General features: G+C 44.7%; 1 protein-coding gene, 1 non-coding gene and 1 pseudogene across 2 annotated transcripts in view; all 3 read right to left on the reverse strand.

The window, feature by feature from the left end:
- Positions 1-2,602: 2,602 nt before the first annotated feature.
- Positions 2,603-2,675, reverse strand: TRNAF-GAA (transfer RNA phenylalanine (anticodon GAA)). Its single transcript has one exon. It is a non-coding gene; the product is annotated as a tRNA-Phe (tRNA).
- A 1,281-nt stretch (positions 2,676-3,956) lies between these two features.
- Positions 3,957-4,290, reverse strand: LOC131811894 (U6 snRNA-associated Sm-like protein LSm3; annotated as a pseudogene).
- Positions 4,291-6,650: 2,360 nt separating this feature from the next.
- OSBP (oxysterol binding protein) overlaps positions 6,651-27,456 on the reverse strand; it is a 34,117-nt gene continuing 13,311 nt past the window's right edge. Inside the window, exons 7-14 of the mRNA XM_059143275.1 lie at positions 27,279-27,410; positions 21,328-21,573; positions 20,931-21,051; positions 12,610-12,713; positions 11,026-11,121; positions 10,076-10,257; positions 9,111-9,331; positions 6,651-9,014 (exon numbers count right to left, since the gene is read on the reverse strand). Of these exons, the coding sequence (XP_058999258.1) occupies positions 8,872-9,014; positions 9,111-9,331; positions 10,076-10,257; positions 11,026-11,121; positions 12,610-12,713; positions 20,931-21,051; positions 21,328-21,573; positions 27,279-27,410 (1,245 nt within the window). The 3' untranslated portion in view covers positions 6,651-8,871. The remainder of the gene's footprint in view (positions 9,015-9,110; positions 9,332-10,075; positions 10,258-11,025; positions 11,122-12,609; positions 12,714-20,930; positions 21,052-21,327; positions 21,574-27,278; positions 27,411-27,456) is intronic.

Here is a 27,456-nt window from a genome sequence, read left to right on the forward strand (position 1 = left end):
TTCCCTCGAAATGGCCTACCACCTCCCTTTCACTCCTTGCCCTCGCCCGTCCCAAGCGTCTTTGAGAACTCCGTTTAACCTCCATCCTCCCTAGGAAGTACCTTCTGGTGACCCGCACCATCCCTGGTCTTCACCTCCGCTACACTGCGGATCTACTACAGGTCGGGCAGGCAAGCATACAGGCAGTAAACCTTTCAGAACCTCGTAATCTAATGCTTTAATAGAGAAAAATACTTGTGCTTTAGTAACACAGACGGACAACCAGAAGGCCGGCAGAGTAGACGCTGGCAGACACCCAATCTTCGCACTTCTTGCTTGGATCCCAAGTCCAACCCGTGGGGATTCAACCTTTTTCTCTTCAGGCTGGAAAATGGGAAGGCCCAACACTGAGAGAGAGCGCGCAATTTTAAGAAATTGGTGCACAGCTGTGGGCGTTGGCGACTTTAACTACCCTATTGGGTAGGCCAACAGACTGGAAATTCAGGTAAGAGTTGGTGTTGCAGGCTTGAGTCAGATGATGGAGACCTAGGTAGGTTTTCTAGTTGCCATCTTGAAAAGAGTTCCTTCTTCGTCAGGAAAACCCAGTCTTTGCTCTTAAACTTTCAGATGATTGGATGAGGCCCAGCCACATTTCAGGGGACAATCTGCTTTACTCAAAGTCTGATCTACATGTTCCTCACATCTAAACACCTTCACAGCAGCACCTAGACTGGTGTTTGAGTGAACAACCCGGCACCACACCACAGCCTTGCCACGGTGACCTATAAAACTCCCTGTCACACGTGCTGACATACATCATGCAAACTTGCAAGTCCTCTATGTATTAGTACATCATTCTGTTTTCCTTCCTTTTGGCCATCATTAGATTTCAAGAGTCCCTCATCAAAATGCACCCTTCCACCCAAGAACACAAAGAACTGGGGGACAAAGCCCCTCATCAGCTATTGTCTTGGCACAGACAAGCAGAAAGGGGAGGGCACATAAATAGGCCCCAAAGCAATATTTCTGCATTTTGCCTTTCACCACAACTAGGGTTTTTAGAACGTGAGGACTGACTCTCCATTCTCTCTCCCCACATCCCAGCCTGGTGTCCAGCCAGAAAGAAGGCATCCCTGAGTGTGTGTTGTTCCATTGCGCTATCTTGACAGAGTGACTCATCTGTAAGTATGAGTAAGTAATATTAATAGTATGTAATAGTAAGTATGAGTAATATTGTTGTTATTCATCTTAACAAGTATAAGATCAATAAATATAGTAATAAGTATTATTCACCATCTTAACAAGTAATAAGTATTATTAATAATATAGTATATATTATATAATAATATATAAGTATTGTTATACTTATTACTGTTATAATAATATGTATTTTGTATTATATAACAATAATGATTATTACTATTATTATTACTACTACTCCCATTATTATTAGTACTACTACTACTACTATTATTATTCCAACTATTATTACTATTACAACTACTAGGATCCAGCCCAGAGCCTCCAAATTCCCCCTCCCTGCCACCCCTATCCCAGACCGAGGTAAACAGCTCTGGAAGCCTGGGCCAGTAGGATGGCGGATTCCCTGAGGCTAATTTCCTGGGGATCTCTGCCACCGCCAGCTTCGGTGATGGGCGCAAAGGCGTTTTGTATGTGGGGAGATGTTGAGAATAAGAACCTACCAGCGTGTTCCGAAACCGGATCGTCCAGAGGGTAGTTTCTCAGTATATTTGCTGGGGCGCGGTGGGGCAGGGGGCGCAGCCCGTTCAGAGCGTATGTATGTATATATGATACACAATAGTGGTTTGCGATTTGGCAAATACAAATTCAGTTAAAGTTAAATTTCTGAGAAACGAGTGTGTACTTTGGTCCACGCGGTATTTGGGATATGCTTATACTAAAAAACATTCATTGTTTCTTTGAAATTCAAATTTAATTGGGCGTCCTGTGTTTGATTTGATAAGAGTGGTGTAGACACGAACCAGAAAGGGCTTTCCATACTCACCACCACCACCACCGAAAGCTGTTCTAGGTTTTTGTCATTGTTAAACCAGCTGGATCAAACCGAAATAGAGGACTTTTCTGGCCGAGAGGGGGTCCGGGCTGCCCGCCATCCCCACCGAGCCCCCGCACGCCCGGGACCGAGCCCCGCGCCCTGCGCTCTGCTCCTGGCTGGCGGCCGCCGGGCCGTCAAGTCCCCTGCCGAGCCCGGGCGCGCTAGTGGCTCGGACTCGCGGAGACAGGTCCCAGCGCCAGCAGCTCCTGGAACGTCGCGGGAAACTGGAACGAAAGGGCGGGAGCGATCCAGAAGCAAGTGAGCGGCTCGCGGTGCGTAGGGAGAGCGAAAGCGTGGTCTCAGCCAGCAAGGTCCGCGAAGGGAGCCCGGCTTAATACAGAGCAGTTTAGAAACGGGATAAATCCCTTTTTCGGTTTTCAGTCCTCCCACTGGGAGAGGTTTGAAAAAGGACAAGAAGAAACGAGTAGTTCTGCGTCCACCCTCAGCTCGTATGGGTGAGAATTGTGACAAGTGGGAATCGTGTCGTAATGAGACCGGTGCGGCCCAGCGAGAAGGGATGCTCCTGACCGTGGCATCTAAAACCACTGCCGAAACCCGGGATCGAACCAGGGACCTTTAGATCTTCAGTCTAACGCTCTCCCAACTGAGCTATTTCGGCTGCTTGTTAGAAGTGCTTTCTGTATTTCCGTAATGAAATACTAATTTGTTTGGTTGTAACGAGAGAGCTCAGGATGAGTTCGGCTGGAGGTCAGCATTTAGCAAATATTAGGTGAGAAAACCAAGCTTCTGTTTATGAGCCAGAAATGACGAATAATTTTACATTGCTCAGTTGTTTGGACTCAAGAAATGTATGAAATTGAACAGGAAGGCCATTCATAAAAGACTTCAAACGTGACTTTTCCATGTTACCCCTAGAGGTGTGCATAGAGTCGCTGCATCTGTATGTTAAAAGCAACTAGTTGCTAAAACTAACTCTTTAAAATATACCTCAATTTTTGTAACCCCATCTTGGCGTTTTTTAAACTTTCAAATACATAGACACTGTCAAAAAGTGGAATTGGCTGCGACCTTTCCCAAACTCTAAGAAGCAAGCTGTGGTTTAATCATATCCCCTTAAAGCTGATTTTATCCCACCTCTTCCTGTTTCATAATTTTGCTTCTCCTGCTGCTCTCCACCTATAATCAGACCCAAGTGCTGTTCATTCCAGTTCAGTGTTTCTGGAATCCTTCCACTTCTCTTCATTCTTACATCTTCCCCAACCTCTTCATTATCTTCCTACCCGTAAGTTTACACTGGAACCCATCACCCTGCTTAAAAATCCTTCAGGGTCTCCCCAGTTGAGAGCAAAATCCGAGACGACTACTACTACTACTACTACTACTACTTCTTCTTCTTCTTCTTCTTCTTCTTCTTCTTCTTCTTCTTCTTCTTCTTTTTTTTGTCAAAAAAGAAACATCAAATTTAAAGGAAAAAATATCAGAAATTGTCTGAAAAAACAACAGAACAAATCAATTCCTGAAAAAAAGAATTCTGCATCTTGGTGATCACATTTATTGAAAGTGTTGGAAAAAACTAAAATGCCCTTTAGCTTAACAATTTTTGAGTTATCTGGAATGCTTGGGTGTCTCTGTCAGTGTAGTGTCTGCCTTCAGCTCTAGTCATGATCCCAGGGTCCAGGGATTGAGTCCTACTGGATCCTACTCAGCAGGGAGCTGCTTCTCCCTCTGCCTGCTGCTCCCCATTCTTGCTCTCTCTCTCTCTCTGACAAATGAATGAATTTTTAAAAAGGGGGGGGGGATTTTTTAGTTATCTGCAAATCAACTCATTTCAGGAGTGGAAGAATCCTTGGCCATTTCTTAATACCACAGTTTTACACAGATCTCTTTTTTGAATGTCTTCTACATTTAAAGAGGCAATCCTACTAAATCTCCTATATTCCATACACAATAAATTCTTTTGTTTCAGCCAACTTTCAGTGGAGGGGCAACTAGTACAACACCATTTCCCCAGACAAAAAGCATCAGCATATTCCATTTTGTTAATTTATATATCTCTTTGTATGTTTCCTTATCAATTCTATAGTAGTCACAGTTTCTTCCATATCTCTCAATATCATATTTAAATGCTGATGATAAGCATGTAATCTGCCTTGAAGTTCTCTGTCATTTCTCACTTTCACTTTAAATTCGCTCATTGGGGCTGAGCCTGATGACATCCAGGGACTCTACTGCGGTGTTGGTTTTTGTTGCTGGTCGATCTCATCTGCCACGTTTCAAAACCCAAAACTTCTCTCTTTATATGGTATACAGACTTCCAGAACTTGGGTCCTTCCTCTCTCCAGCACCACTATCATTGCTTCCTCCTGGACTCTGAACTCTAGCCATTCATGCAGCCGTCCAAACTCAGGATGCTTTCCTAGACTTTGCTCTTCTTCATCTTTGTTCATTCTGCTTTCTATCCACTGCCCTTCCCTAACCCCTATTAAGCCTGCAACTTCCAAAGCGGATACATTCTCCTAGTTCCAGACGCCTTCTTGGACACGCCTCTATCCTGTCCCTCTCGTACTCCCAATAATAGGCTGGTGACCCCCTCCAGTGCTTTTACACCATTTATCAAACCAGACTGTAACTGCCTGTTTATCAGAGCTCTTTCTTGTCATTTGTAACCCTAATGTATGTTACATAACAGACTGGAGTCAATGTTGAAGGAGAGAGAAAGGAGAGAGAGACAGAGGGAAGAAAAGAGAGAGAAAGAAAGCCCTATCTCAGGCCCAACTGATTCTTTACTAACTTTTAAGATCACCTGGTTAAATTCAAGTATGATCTCTGCAAAGCTATTTATAGAGGATTCGAGCTTTCTAGTTCTTGACTTTAAACATAACTCCTGAGGCCACCCTGCTTCCTTCCCCTGAGGGGTCCATGTGAACCGAAATGCTAGGCGAAAGGAAGGCCTGAGGAGACTATACTAACATTATTGTCTGAACTTGGAAGGAAAAGCTGTGAGAGGCTTGAAGTGCTTCCCACAGGGCAGGACAGATCACGGGGCAAAAGCTTTGTAACTTTTAGAAGCAAGCTCTACATTTTGATGACTGTCTTAGAGTTTCACAGGCTATCTACTTTATAGCGAATAACTTCCAAAGATTTCTACATCTCCTTTCGGGGTTGGTTTTCACTTATCTTGCCAAAAGTAGAATAGGCCTTGAAATTTAAAGGTTTGCCATTTTTGTGGGACTTCAGAGGTCCCTGACTAGTGTTATAATTTTGCTGGGTCCTCATTTTGAATCATGAGTGAGTGTGGTAGGCCTTTGGGGATCCACATCACAACCCATCAGGTCATAGCAGCCCATGGAAGGACTAAAGAAGGGATTGTTAAACTGTCTCAGGTACATTTGACTGCCCCTATTGGAGGAAGTTATAAGGCACAGGGCTATTCAAGGTAGCCAGATATAACTGTCAGAAACAGCAGGTGCCTACTGCAATGATATTTAGCTTGCTAGAAAAAAAGCCCTTAAGGTCCTGAAACTTACCATCAAGCCCAGCAATGTGAATCAGGCAAATGACCTGAACGGATGCGTGGCCTTCCCAAGAACCGGGCTAGGAAAATCACCTCTGGCAACATAGCTAATTTTGTGGACACGATAGCCTGAGAAATAAAGGCATCTGGAGGCTGGACTTCAAGGATGCTCCTTTCTTCAGGCGTACCTCCAAAGTGGCGCTACTCACATCATTAAGCCTCTGGAAACAGAAGTGTGCATTACTGCATGATGTGAGGAGGAAATGACTTCACTGTCAGCTGCCTTCCAACCCAGCTTCTCCTAGAACACGAGGTAGTAGGGGTCACAGACTTGGGGGGTCAAACAAACCCAGCTTTGAATTCCAACACCGTGACTAACCAATCAGCTGTGTAACCTTAGTGAATTTATTTAAATTAGGCGTTCCCCGCTACCCCCCCCCCCCCGTGCCTTCTCTACCTCACATGACGATTCTAACACTTAGCTCTTAAAATTGTTCAAGTGTGAGCTGGACAATGTTCAGAATTCCTAACAGCACGCTGGATGCAGAAGCAGATGCTCAGCCACAGGGCAGGACCTGTGTGCTGCCTCTCTGGGCCCCTTTGATTCCTTTGCGCACCCTGACCCTCTCCCTGAACTTTATAGAGAAAAACTGACCAACCATCTTCCCAGTCCTTAATTCTCTCCCAAGGCCTTCAAATCAGTACTCAATTGCTTGTTTCAAAGTACAGAATTTGAATCCCTACATGGAACAGTAAGAATCTGAAAATCTTAACGGGCAAAAATGAAATTCAAGAAAACTTTTGTTTTTTGAAGTGAAATAGGTCCAACATCAAAAACACTAGAAACCATTTCCCTATACCAAGGGTGGGGGGCACTGATGGTTACATTCCATTAAAGTGGAAAGGGCTGTTAAAACTACTCTTCTGTCCACAGGCCCTTGAGAATGTTGTCAGACAGTTAAGACATCTGGAAACCCGCGCCCCATTTTTCTTTCAACTGCTCACAAAGATCCGCTGCCTGATTCCCAAGAACAAACTGGCGCCTGGCCGGTTCTCCAGCCGCTCCCCACCCCACCAACTTGTGATCTAGTAGGAGTCAAGTGAATCAGACAAACGATATGACTTTTTAAAAATTATTTAATTTAGTAGTTTTCTTGGAAAAAAACACAATAAGGCAAAAAAAATGAAAATATATATAGTTTTGTCTTGATGTGACTTCATTTCACCTGAAGGACTCAGAGCTTCTCCATTAGCAGGAATCGGGACTGGGGATCAGGCTGGGAAATGTAGTGCAGATGGTGGAAGAAGAAAGGTGGGGGATAATGCAGAGACGTTCAGTTGGTTGAGGAATTCCTGCTCTGGCTAAAACCCCCCGAAAGGTCACGGCCTTAGCGGGCCTCCTTGAAAGAAGCCCCAGCACAATCCCGCGCTTAGCTTGGGAGTTGGGGTCTTGGGAGGAAACTCCGCAGTGGTTGCCCGTCTCTCAAGTGCCTCACAGCTAGGAAGGGAGGAATGGCGAGGAAGGAATAGAAGTACTAATTTCCCCAGTATAAATCCAATTTCCATGCAGGGATGGCTTCCTCTGGAATGGTATTTCCCCCAGGACCCACACTGGCTGAGGCTCAGCAGTTAAGGAACAGAAACGAAATACACGAACAGAAAGCATACAAGGAAGGCACCTCAATTTGTGATCCTCAACCAAGGGTGGGCTGCACAGGGGCGGATTCCTGAACAAGACAACTGAAACAAATACAGAACACAAAATGAAGGAAGCCAGGGCCCCACAGGAGTAGTTCTCTTACCCACCCCACGTGACAGCACTTTCAGCCCCACGTCCTAGGAAGAAGTGTCTTTTGGGAATCAGCTGTGTGTGGTGGGATTTGGGCAGAGGCAGAATTAAACTGGAAACTACCGTCCTGACTCTCTACCCAGGCTCTTCCTAAAAAAAGAAAGGAAAAAGGCAGGAAAGAGTTGGGATTTCATTTTCAAGACTCAGGTCATTAGGAGAGCAGAACTTAGACAGCAGTGGGCACTCCGTGATACAGACCCGGGATCGAGTCCCTGCTCAGTAACTGCCGGAGGTGATCCTGCTTAGGGTCTGAGTCTGTCTGCCCCTAAAAGAGGGAAAACAGAGGAGGCTCCATTCCACATCAGTGTGTCCAAGAGAGAGTCCCAGGGAGATAAAGGATATCAAAAAACAAGATTCTTAATGGGAAGAAGGAAAATCAAACAAAAAAATTAGATTTTTCTCTACATATATATAATATACAGATATTTAACACATTATTCGAGAGGTGGCTCCAGTCCATGGGGCTTGAGAGATGGTGAAAACTTTTGTTTCCAATTAACTCCTTCTCTCAAATTCGGAATCATACCAGAGTGGGATAGGTAATGCTCTGCTCCACCCTGGGGCACAGACCCAAACCGGTATTGCGCTGAGAGAGAGAGGAGGGAAGAGAGACGGAGGGAGGCCGGGAGCGAGGGAGGAGCAAGAAAGGCAATGAAGAGCGGGGGTGAGGAGGAACTGGGAAAGCAAAGTGGCTAGCGGTCTTTTCTACCCTGCCTTGTGTTCTCACAAGTTCCCTGTGTGAGCAAGTCCATAAATTCCCTTGTGAGGATAACACAACCCTCCTACCAACCCCCAAAGTGGCCTCCGGTTGCTGTCAAAGATAGAGGACAGCAGAAGGGTAGGTTACACAAATGAAGATAGAAACTTCCAAGAAATGTCAGTCTGAGTGTTCCAATCTTACAAGACAAGTCCCCCTGCAATTGTTCTGATACTGCAGTTGTATCGGGGCAGACGCCCCATGAGACTGACCCCGTGCGGGACCCCATCTCGAGACGCCATGCCTAAGCTCCAGCGCGGTCATTCACGATGCCTCCATTGGTTAAGTCTTACGTGCTCCTTTCAAGGAGCTTCTAAATTCAGCTCTCGCTCTGAACAGCACCAAAATGCCCCCGAATCATCACCTCACGCAGCCCTTGGCTGAGCAGGATGCTACGGGGGAGGGTGAATGACGTCATCCTAAAGTGGGGGCAGAGGGAGGAGGCCGAGCCAGGAACACCTGACTGCAGAAGTGGAGCAGCGCCCCACTCCGGCCACTAAGCCTCCCCCTCCCACACACAGGTACCTAGTAAGTCGATTTCAGTTTCAATCAGCTAAGGCAACCAGCCAATCACCACCACTGGTGTCTGCTTCTGGTGATTGATTTGGACAGAATGATTGGTTAAGACAGACAAACTGGAGGAAGGCGATCGGTCAGAGTCCCCAACGCCAGCTTTCCCGCACATCCTCTGTCCTCTTCTCCTCTGGATCCTCCACCTTCTCGTTGCTGCCACTTCAGAAAATGTCCGGGCATGAGGTCCAGTCCTGTTTTTCCTTACACTCCCAGTATCCTCCCCTATAAATATGGGTTAGCTCCTTGGTAACAGGGTCCTTCTTCCGCTCAAACCACAGCGCCTTATAGGGATCATAGGGTGTGCCTAAAAGGGAAAGCAGGTGAAGAAAAACAAATTGAGAGCCAGAAACACACCAAATGATTCTCTACCCATCAAGAGAGTGGAAGATGGATTCGTTACCATCCTCTGTGGCTTTCATAGCTTCTGCTTCTCTCTTCTTTCTGGAAAGTCTTTGCTTTTCCTCCAGGCGCTGCTTCTCAGCATTGGCTTCATCCCAGCGCCCGTTTTCCATCAGTCTCTGGTCAGGCCGCAATCGGCTGTCTGTGGGGGCGGTGCCGCTTTCCCAGGCGTTGAGCGTCAGAGCAAGCTCTGAGAAGTAGTACATGTTTTCCGCATTCTTCCTACAAATCAAGGATGAGAAAGACGGGTGACGCCAGAGCCCAGGCCCTTATTAAGGAGCAACAACCAAGCACCCTGCCAAAAGACGGCCTCCTCAAAGCTGTTCTACAGATGGACTCTAGGACGGTGGCAGGTTCCCCTCATGCAGCAGAGAACCAGACTGGACCATCCCCATCCCCTCCCTGGGCATCACTCACTACAGGAGTTTACTGGGCTTGTGCTGTGCTCAGCGGACATTAGGAAGAAATGCCTTAGGAAAAATGAAACCTTCTACCGAATGAAAATTCCTTATTCTTATTTCCTTTGCTTTCTTTGTAACCTCCTTCTGGGATAATCTTGGCTCTTACTCTAGACTGAACATAGGAAATGACAGGAGACAAATGGCCTCCATCTTTATTCCGAATTCCAGAATATGACCTCAGGAACCTTTATATTGCCACTGGGTCTCGGGCTAAGTTGTTAACAGGTGGTAGGCATCTTTCTCCTCTAGCTGCTTCTGAGTCACTTTGCTCTAAATTATGAATATTTTTTGGCAGATGTGACTTGGTTAGTTTCAATTTTCTTGACCAAGCCCATGACAACCCAAATCATATGGTGACGGCCTTCTGGTAATCTCTCCAAAGGTTCTTATTTCCCTGGCTTGATCCCTCACATAATTAAGTGGAAAGGCCGGCAGAAATGCTATCAGTACTGCTCCAAGGTGGAGGTCAAAGTATTACCTGGACAGCATGCATACTGATACTCACGGTAAAGGGTTCCTTTTCCATAGCATGACCCTGCTTTCTTCTGCCTCATGGCCTCTCTGCCGAGCATCACCCCCATTTTCCCCAACGACTGGTTGTACTTTGAAACAATCCATTTTCTCGTCCCATGTCCCCAGAAGGGCAAAGTGAACTTTTCCTGATGGATCTGTCACTTCCCCTGTTACCTACAATGATGGAAAGTAGGGCTTTGGAGTACGGCATTCACTGTGGGTTAGCTTACCTGACTATTCTGGAAACAAAGGTCCTATGGTCAATATTGGTTCAATTCTGCTACAACAAACACCATGGAACACCAAAATTGTTTTGGTAAACTTTTTTGAGCTGCTTAAAATAAATGAGCCATGAGTTGTGGTTTCATCATTTTGTTGTATAGGGATTTTCGTTGCAATGATATATGCAGGAAAAGGATCTGAATGGTACTCAGAATTATGGTATTTTCTTCTTTCTATGGTTTTCTCTTCTCTCTGGTATTTTCTTCTTTCTTCAGAGACAGCCACAAACAGATTTAACTCCCCAGCTCTTCTTTACTCTCCATCAAACTCATGGCGCAATTGCGCTATGGTGTTGACACAGGACTCGCGCTTAGACCTCACAGCGGTCGAACTGCCCATCCTTCTTCCTGAAATCCTTCTATTGGTCTATTGGTCTATTGGTGTTTCCCATTTTCAATCTCTCCTTGCTCTTGACTTTTACTTTCTTATTTAATGTCTTTACCAGAAAAGACAATGATTTGGTTTGGTAATGCAATCTAGTCCCCCTTCCTGCTGACTTTCTCCTTTAATGTCGCCTTTTTTTAAAATCACCACATACATATTTAGGAGATACATATGTTTAGACTATCTCCTAATCCATCATCTATACCAGCCCCCAAAGAGTAGGCTTTCTAAGAGACACACACTAAAGAAAAACATTTAAACTCCAACTTCTCTTACCTTTCTTGCTACATCGCGAGAGAAGTAGCTATAAGGAACAAATTTAAGATTGCACTTGTCTCCCGTCTTGTGATTCACAATATCAATTTCACCAGACTATAAAATAAAAAGCATCATGGATTGATTTTATTAAGACCGGAGGACTTGAATATCTGCCAGACCCCACGCCTTATAATTCTTCACTTTTCCATCGTATACTTTCAGACTCCCTTGGTTAAGGATTCCAGTCTCAGCCGACCCCAACAAGCTGTGAAATCCCTTCGGAACCTTGGTATTCCAGATTGGGATCAAGATCAAATGGCCTTCTGGTTTTCTGTCAATCATGTGTCCCATGTTAGGTGACAAGATTTGCCTTTCAGCACATATACTGATATTCACATAATAATGTACCTTTCCCAACCAAGCCCCCACTCATACCCTTCATGAACTCTACGGTTAAGTCAAAGTACTCTACTCACAATTACAAGGTTACATATAACAGGCCTTTCTACACTTTATTTTCTCCTCTATCTTCTAAATCCCAAACCACTTTAAGACTCAGCTTGGGGCGCCTGGGTGGCTCAATCAGTTAACTAACTCTTGGGTTTCAGCTTAGGTCATGATCTCAGAGCTGTGAGATCAAATCCCTGCACTGGGCTCTGTGCTTAGTGTGGAATCTGCTTGGGATTCTCTCTACCCCCTTCTCTCTCTCTGCCCCTCCCCCTTGCTTGCCCCCACCTCTCTAAAATAAATAAATAAAATCTAAAACGAAACAATACAACAGCAACATCAAAACCTCAGCTTAATTCCCACATCTACCATGTAGGCTTTCCTGACTGCCAGAGAGTATTCCCTTTCTTTTCTGAATTTATTGCAACCATCATCTTAAGAGCAAACTGACAATTATTTAGATGTTATCTTAGTACAGCTCTTTTTTTTTTTTCTTTTTTAAAAGATTTTATTTATTTATTTGACAGAGAAAGAGAGATCACAAGTAGGCAGAGAAGCAGGCGGAAAGAGAGGAGGAAGCAGCTCCTGGCAGAGCAGAGAGCCCGATGCAGGGCTCAATCCCAGGACCCTGGGATCATGACCCAAGCCTAAGGCAGAGGCTTTAACCCACTGAGCCACCCAGGTGACCCCTTAGTACAGCTCTTACCACTAGCATATTTTGTTAACACTTTTCAATTTATACCTATTTGTCATGTTGTCGCCAATGATACAATAACTCTTTGAAGGACAATGTCTTATCTGGCTTTGTATCCCTAAGACCTAGCCCTCTGCCTAGCAGTCATGTCTGATAAATAATGAAAGGATGAAGAGTAAGAGTCGTGTTTATTATTTTGTTGAACTTTCATAGTAGCTAACATAGTCCTGGTAGAGTAGTTATAGAATGAATGTTATAAATTGGTCATTCATAAGAAATAATCTGTGGTATAGAAACTTGGGAGGTCAGGGTAGGGCTTCTGGCTGAGAGCAATTCCTTAGGAGAAATGGATAAATCAGTAACAACAGTGTGGGGCCAGTTCACATGTCCTTGATACTGCACAGATGTACCTATGAACGTATTCTCCTGAACTTCAGAACACTTTGGGCACTTCTGCTTACCTGATCTATCCACAACTTGCCCACAATAATGTTGTGCACCGTTGTGGTAACCTTCTTCCAAGTATAGTGGTGCCCAGTTGCATGGAAAATACAGTGGATGCTACCTGGAAACAGAGAGAGGTACTCAAATTAAGACAAGTATTAGAATAATACCACCATATTCACTACAAGTAACAACGGATTGATTTTCTTCTATTAACAGTTCTTACTTTTAAAAGGAAAATAATAAACCAAAAGGGCTTTATAATCTTCTTAAATGTTAGAAGCACTGATTGAATTTTTTCACTTCATTTTTAAATTTATGAATGAACTATAACTAAATGATGACCAACACTGACAACTAATAGCGCGTAGCTAGGAAGCAATATTCTGGAATTGTAGAAATAGAAATGAAAGCAAAAGCTCCAATCTTTTCACCAACTGTGCCTGCCACACAAGTTGCAAAATGTACAAGAACAGGTCAAATCTGCCCCAACATGAAGAAATAAAAGTGAACCGCAGAAAGGAGCACACATGGGTAGTCAGGCCCGGGGGCCAGGCCTTCTTGTTAGTCACTAGCTGTGGGACCTGAAGTAAACCACTTTCCTAAGGGCCTTAACAGTAATGGAGTAGTGGATAGAGCAGGGGCTTTGGAATCAGGCAGAAATGGACTGAATCCCAGATCCAGCACTCATTAGAGGTGTGACCCTGGGCTATATAATGAAGAATTTGCCTGACTCTGAAAATGGTTCCTGGGAGGGAACCTCTAAACCCCTAGACCTTCCCAAGGGATAGTAGTATCCTTGTTATTCATGGCGCCTTAAGAGTTTATGTCAGTGAAGTAACACGATGGGCCTCTGGATAGCTTATGCTCAGGATGAGTCAGGCCAGAAAAATCAACTATGTGTTAGAGACTTGGGGCCTTGAATCACTTGCTATCAGATGGACTTCCCTTCCCTTCCCTACCATTCCCAGAATGGTATTCCCTTCCCTCCAGGGAGGGAAGGAGGCCTGGGTATTGAGTGTAGTCATGGGGCCAATAGTTCAATCGTGCCCACCTAATGAAACCCTAGTAATATATCTGGACAGTGGATCTTGTTGTGGCTTCCTGGTTTGTGAACACATCAATGCGCCAAAAGGATTATGGGCCCTGATTCCATGAGCGAAGGCACGGAAGCTCTAAGTTCAGGACACTTGCAGACCTTGCCCTATGTGTCTCTCCATTTGGCCAGTCCTGATTTATACCCTTTATAATGAAACTATGATAGTGAGGATAGTTCTCTCCTGGGTTCTATGAGTCATCCTAGCAAATTACCGAAAGTAAAGCCAGTTGGTCAGAAGTACAGAGGGCCTGGGGACCCCCAAACTTGTGGCTGGCCCCTGAGGTGAGGACAGTCTTGCTGGAGCCTGTGCCCTTGACTTACGGGGTCTGCATGAATCTGAGCGGTTAGCAAAGAACTGCATTAGAGTAATATATCCTTCATGATTTGTAATTTTCCTTGGCCTCAGCTTCATCATCTGTAGACTTGGAATAAGCACAACTTGTTGTACAGTAAATACTGTTTATTTGCCCAGTAAAATGCCTGAAACATAACAGGCACTCAGGAGATACAATCTTCTCTTGTCCCTCTGAGTTCATTTCACATACCAAACGAAAAAAATGAGGTGAACAGAAGTGACTAGAGATCCAAAATAATTAAGAACTTATACATATATAAGAACTATACATATAGGTATATCTTTTTAAAAATATTTTATTTATTTGAGAGAGAGAGCGAGAGTGTGTGCACACATGTGTACAAGTGGAGGTGTGGGGGCAGAGGGAGAGTGAAACTCAAGCAGACTCCTCACTGAGCGTGGAGCCCGACACGAGGCTCGATCCCAGGAACCTGAGATCATTACCTGAGTCAAAATCAAGAGTCAGATGCGTAACCAACAGAGCCACCCGGGTGCCCCTATGTGTATATCTTTATATACATATTGACTAATACAGTTACAGGACCAGTGTTAAGTCTAAGCTCCCTCTGTAACCACTGATGCACAGAAGACTAATTATGGGTCTTTCTGTCTTTCTCGTATAAGAGATTAAAACAGCCCTGATGGCTGTAGCAGCAGTGATGACAATGACACCATGGGCAATGGCAGCTGTCCTGCTGCCAGCATCTCCTGTGTCCCAGGCACTGGGCTATGCTCTCCTCAAATATTAGCTCATTTAGTCTTCACAACCACCTTTCAAATATCTGTACCACCTAAACATATGCTCAGTTCCTGCTCAGTACCTCTTCCACCTGTCTAAAACCACCATCAGGGACCCTGGCTGGCTTAGTTGTTAAGCGTTTGCCTTTGGCTCAGGTCAAGATCCCAGAGTCCTGGGATCTAGTCCCATGTTGGACTCCCTGCTAGGTGGGGAGCCTGCTTCTTCCTCTGCCTGCTGCTCCCCCTGCTTGTGCTTGCTTGCTCGTTCTCTCTCTCTACAAATAGATAAATTTAAAAAGCATAAAATAATAAAGCCACCATCATCTCTTGCCTGAAGCTAACAACTCTGTTTTGGTCCCAGCTTCTACCATAGTCAGCTTTGAGTCTCTGGTTAAAGCGATCCATTTCAAACATGTCAAGTCAACGTACCACACTGTATAAAATCTCTCCATTTCTTCCCACTGCAATGAAAGCAAAACTCAACTCCTTTCCCTGATGTACAAAATCCCTACAAGATCTGGCCCCTGCCAACTGCTCGGATGGCTCAGGGAAGCTGCTGTGACCTTTGTGCTTCTCGGGTGTGCTGTGCTTGCCCCCCTCTCAAGGGCCTTTATCTTAAAGGGGTTCTCTCTGCTGGGACACGCTTCTCCAGATCTTCTTCTGGTTGGCTTCTTTTTATTAGATAGGTCTCTGCTCAAATATAACCTCTTCAGAGAGAACTTCCTTGGTGACCTTGTCCAAGGAACCACAAACACACTCCACTCCTTTCTCTGCCCCTCACCCCCATCTCTCCTTGCTCTATTTCTTCATAGAATCACTACCATATAAAATTAAATAATTATTGACAATAATTATAAGTTCGGTGTTTGTTTACTTTTTTGTCTGCTTAAGAAAAGAATGCAAGCTAGGGTATCTAGGTGGCTCAGTTGGTTAAGCAACGGGCTCTTGATTTTGGCTCAGGTGTTGGGATTGGGCCCCACATTGGGCTCTGTGCTAGGTATGGAGTCTGCTTGAAATTCTCTCTCCCCTGCTTCTGTCTTTCCCCACCTCCCACTCACCACACTCTCTTTCTCTCTTAAAAAAAAAAAAAAAGAAAAAGAAAAAAACAAAAAAGGAGAGAGAGAAAAGAAAAGGAAAGAAATGAATGCAAGCTAAGTGAGGGCAAAGTGGCTTTTGCCCACCATTACATACCCACAGCACTGAGAACAGCTTCCAGCGTACAGTGGGCACGCAAATACCTGCTGACACCTCAGTTATGGGCACTGTTATCCCCCATATTTGTTTCTATTGCTGCTGGGACCAACTGCCACAAACGTTACGGCTTACAACAACACGGTTGTTAAGACTGTTACATGGCTGGAAGTCAGAAATCTAAAATCAAGGCATCAGAAGGCTGTGTTCCCTCCAAAGGCCCTACAGGAGATTCATTCCTTGCCTTTTCCAGCTACCAGAGGCCACCTGCATTCTCTGGCCTGTGATCTCTTCCCAGTGTCACTCTGGACTCTGTCATCACTCCCTCTGATTCTCCAGCCTCCCTCTCAGAAAAACCTCTGTGATTGTACTGAGCCTATAGAAATACTCCAGAATTACCTCCCCATCTCAAGATCTTTAATTTAACCACACCTACAAAGTTCCTTTCACCATGAGAAGTGAGATATTCACAAGTTCCAGGGATTATGATGTGGACATTATTTTGGGAGGAGGGGGGCATTATTTAGCCTACCACATCCCCCTTTTGTCAACAAAGGCTCTGAGCTCAGAGAGGTAATTTTCCCCAAGGTCACACAGCTAGTAGGGGCCAGAGCTGAAGTTCAAAAGAAGTTCAGAATATCTGTACTCCCCAATACCATAACCTTATGTCCCACCCTGCTGATGCACCTGTTTTTCTGTAAAGTATCCTTTCCAGCTCCCAGGGATAGTGGAAAAACAAAGAAAGCCCAATGACTGCCTTCCTTTATATAATATTTGTGTCTCGGAGACTTGACAGTGAGATAAAGATCTAAAAATTGAAGTGCTTAAAATATATGAAAAGGAAGATAGGCACTTCAGAATGCTCACAGAAGGACTTTATATATCTGTTCCTCCATAAAATGAGTTACGAACACTAGGCAAAAACTAACCAAATCAACTTTTTCAGAATTCCAGTAAGAAAAAGGAGCTTTGTGGCATTTTAACTTGCCCTATTTCCATCCTCCTCTCCCCAGCTCGGCAGTAGCCTTGAAAACCTGCAGCCTCACAGTCACGGTAGAGATAAAACCCGCAAGCAGCCTAGCAACCACTGGAGAAACAGATGGTTTGAAGCTCCCTAGAAGTTCAATCTCCAAGGAATGGTCACTGCCTGACCTGTCTGGTGGTTCCTGCGTGAGGGCTTCTCCTTATCTCACCTGACTCAGCACCTGCTCACCTCACGCGGCCTTTGCCCAGGCGTGACGATTAAATAAGAATTATTTAACACAGTAGCGGCCTGAGGTGGTATTCACATTGGAGCAGTTAAGGGAGCCCCAGGGTGGTTCAGTTGGTTGAGCGTCTGACTTATGGTTTTGGCTCAGGTCATGATCTCTGGTCGTGAGATCAAGCCCTGCACTGGGCTCCACGCTGAGCATGGAGCCTGCTGGGGATCCTCTCTTCCCCTTTCCCTCTGTCCCTTCCCTGGTTGCTCTCTCTAAAACAAAACAAAACAAACATACAACCAACTAAAAAAACCCCACAATTGGAGCAGTTAATAAATAAATAATGGCCCCAAATTCCAAATCGATGAAAAACATCAATCTACATAATCACTGAACTCCAACAGGACAAACTCAAAGAGCGCCACGCCAGAACCCATCATAATCAAACTACTGAAAGACAAAGCAAGAATCTGGAAAACACTAAGACAGAAGTGATGCATCACATTTACACAATCCTCAATAAGATTATTAGAAACTTCAGAGGCCAGAAGGCAGCAGGAAGACATATCCAATAATGCTGAAGAAAAAAATTTATCAAACCAAGAATTCTACAGCCAGCAAAACTATCCTTCATATAAAAAGAATTTAAGACATTCAGACAAACAAAAACGTAAAGAATTCATAGCTAGCATATCTTCCCTTCAAGACATATACTAAAGGAAGTCTTTCAGGCTGAACTGAAAAGACACTGGATAGCAGGGGTGCCTGGGTGTCTCAGTGGGTTAAGCCTCTGCCTTTGGCTTGGGTCATGATCCCAGGGTTCTGGGATTGAACCCCACATTGGGCTCTCTGCTCTGAAGGGAGCCTACTTTCTCCTCTCTCTCTGCCTGCCTGTGATCTCTGTGAAATAAAATAAATAAAATCTTAAAAAAAAATATCTATCTATATATATATAGATAGATATAGATAGATAGATACTGGACAGCAACTTAAATCTCCATTAAGAAGAGACCGGTAAGGGGCACCTGGGTGGCTTAGTTAAGTATCTGCCTTCGGCTTAGGTCATGATCCCCAGATCCTAGGATTGAGCCCTGCATTGGGCTCCCTAGGCAAGGAGTCTGCTTCTCCCTCTGCCCCTCCCCCTCCCCATGCCCACTCTCTCTTTTTCTCTCTCAAATAAATAAATAAAATCTTTAAAAAAATGAAGAAGAGACCAAGAAAGGTAACGATAATTACAGTATTTAAAAAAAAATAACAGTATAGGGGCACCTGGGTGGCTCAGTGGGGTTAAAGCCTCTGCCTTTGGCTTGGGTCATGATCCCAGGTCCTGGGATCGAGCCCCGCATCGTGCTCTCTGCTCAGCAGGGAGCCTGCTTCCTCCTCTCTCTCTGCCTGCCTGTCTGCCTACTTGTGATCTCTGTCTGTCAAATAAATAAATAAAATCTTTAAAAAAAAAGTATAAATTTATTTTTTGCTTGCAACTTTTTTCTGCTGTATGATTTAAAAGACACACCTATAAAGTAAGTCATAAAACTATGCTGATGGGATTATAATGTATAAAACATAATTTACATAAAAATAAAAACACAAAGGAGGAAAAAATACTGGATCTATATAGTTGCAAAGTTTTCGTGTCTATTGAAATTAAATTAGTATTAATCTGAACAAGATACTTAGATGTTAACTATACTATCCAGGATAACCACTACAAAAATACCTTTAAAAATATAGTAAAAGACAACAGGATTAAAATGGTAAACTAGAAAAATATCTAATTTAACACAAAAGAAGGAACTAGTAGAGGAAGACAGGAACAAAAAAAGAAGATATACAAAAAACAAAAACAAAAAACTCAAAAAACAAAAATGGCAGATATAAATCCTACCTAATCAGTAATTGATTATAAGTAATCACTCTAGTCAAAAAGTAGAAACTGCAAGAATGAATAAAATATATAAGGAGACTTTTTCTTTTAGTAAAATGCCACTTGGGAGCAAACTTCAAGATACTTGGAGCCCCATAGGGTCAACAACACGGAGATCAACAGGATGACTGGTTGTTTCATTCATATTCCCTAATCGTGATTCTCCTTGCGTTAGAGAGCGCCAACGCTGTAAAATAACACCCATTTAAATGTGTCTTTTTAGGGCCCCGGCTGGCTCAGTTGGGGGAGCACGTAGCTCTTGATCTCTGGGTGTGAGGTTGAGCCCCACACTGGGTGTAGAGAAAATTATTTATTAAATTATTACTTAAAAATAAAAATCTTAAAACAAGTAAATAAATACTATGTATATAAATTTGACTCTTTTCTTTTTAAAGATTTTTAAAGATTTATTTATTTGTCAGAGAGAGAACAAGCAGAGGGAGCTACCAAGGGAGAGAGAGAAGAAGGCTCCCCATTGAGGAGGGAGCTCTACACGGGCTCGAACCCAGGACCTGAGTGAAGGCAGATGCTTAACGACTGAGCTACCTAGGCACCCCTATTGCTACTTTTAAAATGTATACAACCTTTCTTAGAGTTAAAAATAACCCATCCCTTTGGAGATCCTCAGGGGGTCTCCAACTTCTCCATGGGTAAAAATCATATTGCAATATGACCATTGACATCCTAGTTCTGTACATCAGGTTAGAACACCCCAAGATTAACTACTCTTAACCAGATACTTCTGAAATTGTTAGCATCAAACACAGTTAGCAATCTGAACCTTTTCTAAGGTCCTCAGTAAACATCAAGACCAAAACCACTCAGTGACCTTTTCATCTAAGAGTCTTTAGCCTATCAGCCATGAGGTGGTAGAGCTAACACTCCTGTTTCTTTTCTCCTTTTAGTATATTACAAACACTCCTGCATTTGTTTTCTAATTTTTATTTTCTAGACACTTTCTCATTTCTATACTTGCTACATTTTGTATTTCTGAGAGGAAAGGGGAATTTACTAAAGAAGATGACTCTAACCCAGCACTAAGGCCACACCTCATGACAGACTAGAACCAGGAAATGGAAGGCCACCAGGAGCTCAGGCAATTACTGACCGCTCTGTCTCTAGGCAGCTACTCGGCTTCTCTCTGTCTGCTTTGTATCTTTTTCAGCATTCACTCTTCTGGACACGCACAGCCAAATGTGGCTGCTCCGGTTCAAGAGAACCTCGAGAATCACTACGACACTTTGTAACCTCATTTCGCCTAAAGTACAGACTCTCTAATACTGCATATTAGGACTCCTATTCCCAGGCCTGATCTTTTTGATGTTGGTGCACAATTAACTTGTAATCCAGTAAGATCTTTTAAATGAAGCTTCCTCTTACCTGGAGTTCAGCCATTACCTAAATGATACCTCACCTTTCCAGTGGCGGAAGACAGAGGGGAGAAAGGAGACAAAAAAAAAAGGGGAAAGGACCGCCCAAGAAACCTAACCTTGCGGTCACAGGAGTTGTGATTTGTGGAGTGAAGCTGATTGCTAGAGTAGTGGGGGCAACAACACTGGTTAAGAGAAAGAGTTTTAAGCATGCCAGATTTTATATTCTAAAATGATACTTAAAGATTAGATATAACTAAGAAGCATTGATGACTGGACAGACCCTTAAATAAGCTCCTGCCTCCTCACTCATTTGACAGCTGAGAAGTGAAATGACCTGCCCAGAGCTGGCGAGTTAAGGTTCGGTACCCAAATCAGACCTCCAGTCTCCTGACTATCAAAGCAGTGACCACTTCTTTCCAGCCAGAAAATCTTTCCTCCTTACACAGATGGCAGCCTTACCGAGGGGCATGATGGAGAGGTATTTGCCTCGGAACTTGCTGGTGATTTTGATTTCCTGACGCAGCGTCCAGCCATTTTTGGACTCGGCATGGTGTGCAGCAGCAGGGGGATGATGACTCACCTTGGAGAAATCAGTGGTTCAAATTAAGACAGGGAAGAGGAGAAGGAAAAGATTCTGCCTGTGAACTGGTGATAAACACCCAAAATGCACACTTGATATTTGTATACCCACAACAGTAGGTGAATACCAGGGCCTCCAGGGTTGAAGCCCCTAAAGGAAAAGAAGCCAGTCTGGGATGAAAGGGACTGAATTTCTGCAAAAGTAGCACCTAGAGGTATCAACCAAAATGATCCCTTTCTTCAAAGCAAATGTGTCCCAGTCCTGAGGCCCCTTTACCTGCTCACAGAGGGATCGGTACCCATTCTCCTCTAATCGGTCCAGCTCGAAAGTCTCCCCAAGGAGTGGGTTGAATGGCTTGCTGGTACGGAAGACAGTAGTGGAGTAGGAGGACACGGTGAAAGCTGCAACATAACAGAGCTGTTCTAGAGAGTTCTCACATTTTGCAGCTCGGTCTAACAGCTCATGGTATTCCAGATCTTCAGTAAGGCGCTGAAGCATGGATAAGGGCTCATTAAAGTTCACCTGTCAGGAAAAGAACAGATTTAAAAACTTTGCCCACACATCTATAAGAGACAGTTGAATGTTTTTGCAGGTAGAGAGACATATCAGGTTGTTAAGATGATAAAGTAAATCACTGGGAAGAAAAGAGGCCTTTGCTCAGGAGACCGGCTCTAAGATCTAACCTACAAGCGATGCACCCTCCCTGGTCAACTGTCCATGTCAATGAGCGGTATAAATCAAGGTTTTCATTGACTTCACTGACTGCAAGCTCTTTGAGATGGGAACCGTGCCTCTTTGTTCATCCCTGCATATCCGAGAGCCATTGATGCCTCACCCACAGGAAACTATCATCAAATAGGTATAGAAAGAATGAATAAAAGAAGAAATGTATTTTAGCACAAGTATACCCAGAGATGAAGTGAGGTATTTAAAATTCTTGAGGAAGAAAAGAAAGGGTAGTGAATTTTAAGTACAGGCTTGTCCTGACTGGTGAAAAGAAAACATTACGAAAGTTTAGCTTCTTACTCCTTGAAGAGACAATTGCTAATTTTTTTTTTAAGATTTTTTTTTGGGGGGGGGGGTGAGACAGAGTGAGCAGGAGCGGGAGGAGGGGCAGAGGGAGAAGGAGAAGCCCACTCCCACTGAGCAAGGAGCCCGATGCAGGTCTTGATCCCAGGACCCCGGGAACATGACCTGAGCTAAACGCAGACACTTAACTAAGCCACCCAAGTACCCCTCAATTGCTAATTACTGATTCAGTTCTACATTAGGCCAGGATCTGGTTTCTTCTCTGAGGCTGGGCAGTTGTGTTCTGGACAGTAGTGCTCATGATTGGGGCTGACTGGGGGCTTCGAGTGTTTCTGCCTTTCAAGTTTCAGAGCCAACTTAGGGCTCTCAACCATAGGATGAAGCGAGTTTATGTGTGCTTCTGTAGGGGAGATGTTCATTCGTTCGTTTGTTCCCTTATGCATTCCACAAATATCTGTTGAGCCCCCATGTGTGCCTGATCCCACCGGGTAGAGAGAGAAGTGAACAAGAGAGACATTATCTCTCCATCTCCCATCTCTGACTGTTTGGGATTTAAGATGACTTTACTACTCAAAAAATTACTATAAAAACAGGTTAGCTTTCCAGGCTAGCCCACAAAGCTTTAGCTTTACAATCCAGCAATCTCACTGAACAAGCCTGCGTATCATTAGCCTGAGTTCTGAATCCAAAGAACAGAGGGAGGAGGAAAACAATTCCCTTTCTATGGATTGAGCGGGCCTAGAGCAATATTTCAGTTAAAACAAAAACACTTCTCTTTCCTGTGGTCCCACCTCTTTTTCTGCATTTTTGTCCAACCTTCTACCCACCAACCTCTGAGCCACATAGTACCCCAATATTTACTGCCCTTCCAATGGTGAAGTGTCTTGTAATTTTTTACCACAACAAACTTTAAAAAGGAAAAATATTTACCTGAGATGCCGTTACCCAAAGATACCCATCATATTGCCATGTTTATGTCTATGCATGTATACATTTAAAAAATGAAATACAGGCTACAGCCTGCTTTTTCTCTGAGAAATATACCCAGCATCTCTGTGAAAATTTCCCAGTGAACAAAGAGTCACTGGACCAACAACAGAACACTTCCCTTTCGGGGGGGGGGGGGGGGGAGACTGGGTGCCTCAGTTGGTTAAATGTCTGCCTTTGGCTCCAGTCATAATCTCAGGGTCCTGGGATGGAGCCCTGCACTGGGCTTTCCACCCAGTGGGGAGTCTGTTTCTCCATCCTCTTCTCCCTCTCTCTCAAATAAATAATAAAATAAAATCTTAAGAAAAAAAAAAAAAAACCAACCACTCCTCTTTTGGGCAGTAGTGATGAGGGAGCAGGAGGCTGGCTGAGGACAAAGCAAAAGCTGGCGCCTTGCACCTCCCCTTCATCCGCTCCCCCCCATATGTGTAGCATTCCTCAGGCACCCCTGACTGCCATAAAATGATAAATAGTTAACTTGCTGAGATCGCAATCCTGCAAGACAGGAGTCTCCCTTGGTTTGCAAATGTCCTTGAGATTACAACAAAGAAGTTACCTTATCAATAGCCCAATTTCCAAAGACACAGAACTCAGTTCCTCAAGCCCTAATGTCACCCTCCCCTCCATAAAAAACCGAAGGAGGTGGAAGTAGAAGGAAAAGTAAATAAAGTTAAATTTCTTCTAAACCTAAATCTCATTAACAAGGATGCTTGATAGCAGGAATGTAACATTCCACCAGGAGACTCTCAATTGTCTTTACTTGATAGTAACCAGGCCTTCAATATCCTGATAGTAGTCTTTGCCTCAATAGCCCTTCTGGACACCCCTTTGTCCTCACCTACCCAACTCCTGTGTATATAACCAGCCACTCCTCACAACCCGGTGCAGCAGCTCTTCCTGCCCACGGGTCCTGTCCCCGTGCTTTAATAAACCACCATTTTGCACCAAAGATGTCTTAAGAATTCTTTCTTTAGTCGTCAGCTCCGAACCTCACCCCACCGAACCTGACTTAGGTTCTGGGACTTCATCAGTAGGATCTAACCTGCCTCAACTAAAATAGGGCGCCACACTCCAAAACCATCTTCTTGATGCTGAGAGACACTTAGAGAAAAACAGCAAAAGAAAAAATGCCCACTGAGGGGTAATGGACTAACACAGCTCTAATCCTCGGAGTCTTTTTTACAGAAGGTACTTAGAAACTATGCTGACAAAATCTCTCAGGGGCAGAATTTCAGGCAGCACAAAGTAATGCTTCCATGAGTGTTGAGGAACATGGGATGAAGAATGCGCTCCTCTGATAGCTACAAGACATATGGGCACATCCTGGGCCTGGAATCAGTGCATCCTTAAGCCCTCGCTGCTCTTTACACACACGCAGCCCTGGCCCCAATCACTGTTCCAGGAACCACGGTTTCTCTAAAGGCGCCCAGATTTTCATATTGGTCATTTTATCAGCCAGAGGCCCAACAGGAAAACAAATGAACCTGCAAATTTAAAGCAGAAGAAAGGAGGGAATTCATTACATAGCTGATAGACACTTAGACAGCTTGGAGATCACAACAGCAGGAGTCCGTGGGCACGGGGCTGGAGGAACAAAGAGAAGCAAGTGGTAGAACCATGGCCCAGAGGCCACAGGCACCCAGCAGCAGCTGAAGTCTCAGGGCGCCCGTCCAGTGGAAACCAGAGCCACGCAGCCACCGTCAAAGCACTGCCCAGGAGAATGCATGGCCAGGGTCCCTCCCTTCCTCTCCCCCCCAACCCCCTCCCCCACAACTCCTACTGGTGCCTCGCACTGGTGGAGCGCAGCCAGCTGCCAAGGCACAGAACCTGAGAAACAGCCTGGAGGAACCAGCTCTCCTGTGACGCCCCACAGGGCAGGCAAAGGGCGAGGACTGGAGCTTTGGCAAACAGGTACAGGACTGCACACCCCTGGTGGCAATGTCAACAAGGAACTAATGGTAAAGGAGACAGAGAGGTCACCTAAACGCAGAAGTTATTTCTAAGCAAGAACTGCACTTCTGAGGCTGCAGTGACCCGCCTTTCCAGGCCACCTCCCACTACTTTCTGCAGGCGCCAGAAAAGTGAGGCTTCTTTTCAGGCCCCCAGTAAACCAGTAATTTCGTGTGTCTCCAGGGTGCTAACCCATGGCCTTTTCTTGTCCGGAAGTCAACACTTTTCTAACAGAAATCCTACACACTTAACCTATGAATCCATTTGTTTTCTAAGACCCAGTTAATTAATGACTTCGACATCTGCTAACTGGTATCCATGTGCCAGGCACTGGCTAAGCAACAAAGATAGGAAGGGCAGTAAGACACAGTCTCTGCCCAGGAGGAACGCAGTCTGTGGAGAAGCAGAAGCCACACTCTGGTCCGTAAGACCCAAGAGGGGAGGAGAATACTTTCCGTATTTCTGTATGCTACCCCCCCCCTCCATTCTTCCCTTCTTCTGCAAGAAACAGAAACACCCCCCACCCCCATGTTTAAGTAAGCCACGCCCCTGAAGGTAGAAGTCCTCCCTGCCACCTGTGACCATCTAAGTTCTGGCCAAAGAGACCGAAGTGAAAGTAGTTCATGCAATTTCCAGGAAGTACTCTTTGCAGGCAGGGCACACCCTTCTCTTCCCTTCTTCCTGCTGACTGGGATGAGACTCTGATGGGCCCCATTAGAGCAGCCACTTCAGAACCAGGAACCGAGGCCACAGATAGTAGAGCAACAGGATAGAAAGAAGCCTGGTCCCAACAGTGTGGAGTATGGTACCAGCCCGGGATCCCCTACTTCTGGACTTTAACAGGAGGATGACTTAGGCTACTATTTGCTTTAGGTAGGGGTTGACCAGCTTTTTCTATAAAAGGTTAGATCGTAAATATGTATATGGCTCTCAAAGCCGAAATATTTACTATCCCATATGACACGGCCATATGGCCCCTGTCACAGCTGCTCAACACGGCTGCTGTAGGATGAAGGCAGCCACGGACAATACACGCATGAACAGGCATCACCGTGTTCCAATAAAACTTAACGGGACACTAACATCTACATTTTATATAAATTTCACATCAGGAAATATTATCCTCTTTTTTATTCTTTTGAGATATTTAAAAATATAAAAACTATTCTTAGCTTGCAGGCTGCATAGATGGCCGCCAGATGTAGCCTTGGGGCTCACAGTTTGCTGACCCTGGGTTTAGACAAACAGATTTTGGATTTTTTTCTTTAAATTGATCCTAAATCAAACATAACTGATACATGGGTATAACACCAGGCCGACAGGAGGCAGCTCAGTAAATGCCTGTGCAATGACTGAGCAATGGCACCTGTTGGAACACAAGGGAGAGCCTTCTCACCCTGTCTGGATGCATGGGTGGAAGCTTGCTAACAGACATAATGTTGTAGCTGAATCCTCAAGGCGATTAGCCACAGCACGAGTGCACGGGGAGCTGATGAAAGTTTGGGCAGAGAGAGCAGTCTGCGCAAATGCCCTGAGGGGGAGAAACCAAAATGCCTCTAGCACACCTGAACGTGACTCTGAATGACTAGATCAGCAGTGTGGGTGGAGCCTGGTCCAAGGGAGAAGCGTCAGGCCCACTAAGGAATCTGGATCACCCTCAAAGCAAAGAAGGAATTCAGTTAAGGATTTTAGGCTAAGGAGTGACATGACTACATTTGTGATTTTAAAAAGATCATTTTGGCAACAGAGTGGACAGACTGGAGGAGGGCAGGAAGAGGGGCAGGGAGGTCAGCCCAAACACCAACGTCACCATGGAGATGGTCGTCATCTTCCCAGACAGAACGGACTGTCTTTGTTCTGTGCTCCCCAAGCCTGCGTATGGCTAGTACTTCCCGTAACACTACCATAGAGAGTAGAATTTTCTCCTTGTTTTCATGTCTGCCTCCTTTAAACTACATGCTTTTTGAACACAGAAGCTATGTTGCATTTATCTGTGCATGCCCCCAGCATGTCAAGCTTAGGAATCTGCTCACAAACGTCATTAAACAAATGCATCTGATTCGACGTGATCTGGAAACACACCAGATCCACAGACTACATTAAAGCAGCTAATTTTAAGGGACACTTTTTGATGGTAAGGGTAACAAAGACCACGCCACACACGAACTGCCTCTCAAGTGTGTGGGGCTGTCACAGGAGCACTCTTCCCACTGTGGCCCGAGAGGCCCTCCTGGCAGAGCGCAGGTGTGCAAGAGCCTCACCGGCATGGGGATCTTCGAGAGTTCTTTTCCAATACAGTTCTTCATGATGCTCCATAAATTGAGGCTATAGTTCGGCTTGTACGGTATTCTAGTTCTCTTCTCCTTCTTGGTCTCTTCCAGCTGATGCTTGTACTAAGGGCAAAACAAAGCCATTCAATCACCCACAAAGAACAAAAAA

The sequence above is a fragment of the Mustela lutreola genome, chromosome 1, assembly GCF_030435805.1.
Source record: "Mustela lutreola isolate mMusLut2 chromosome 1, mMusLut2.pri, whole genome shotgun sequence".
Classification (NCBI taxonomy): Eukaryota; Metazoa; Chordata; class Mammalia; order Carnivora; family Mustelidae; genus Mustela; species Mustela lutreola.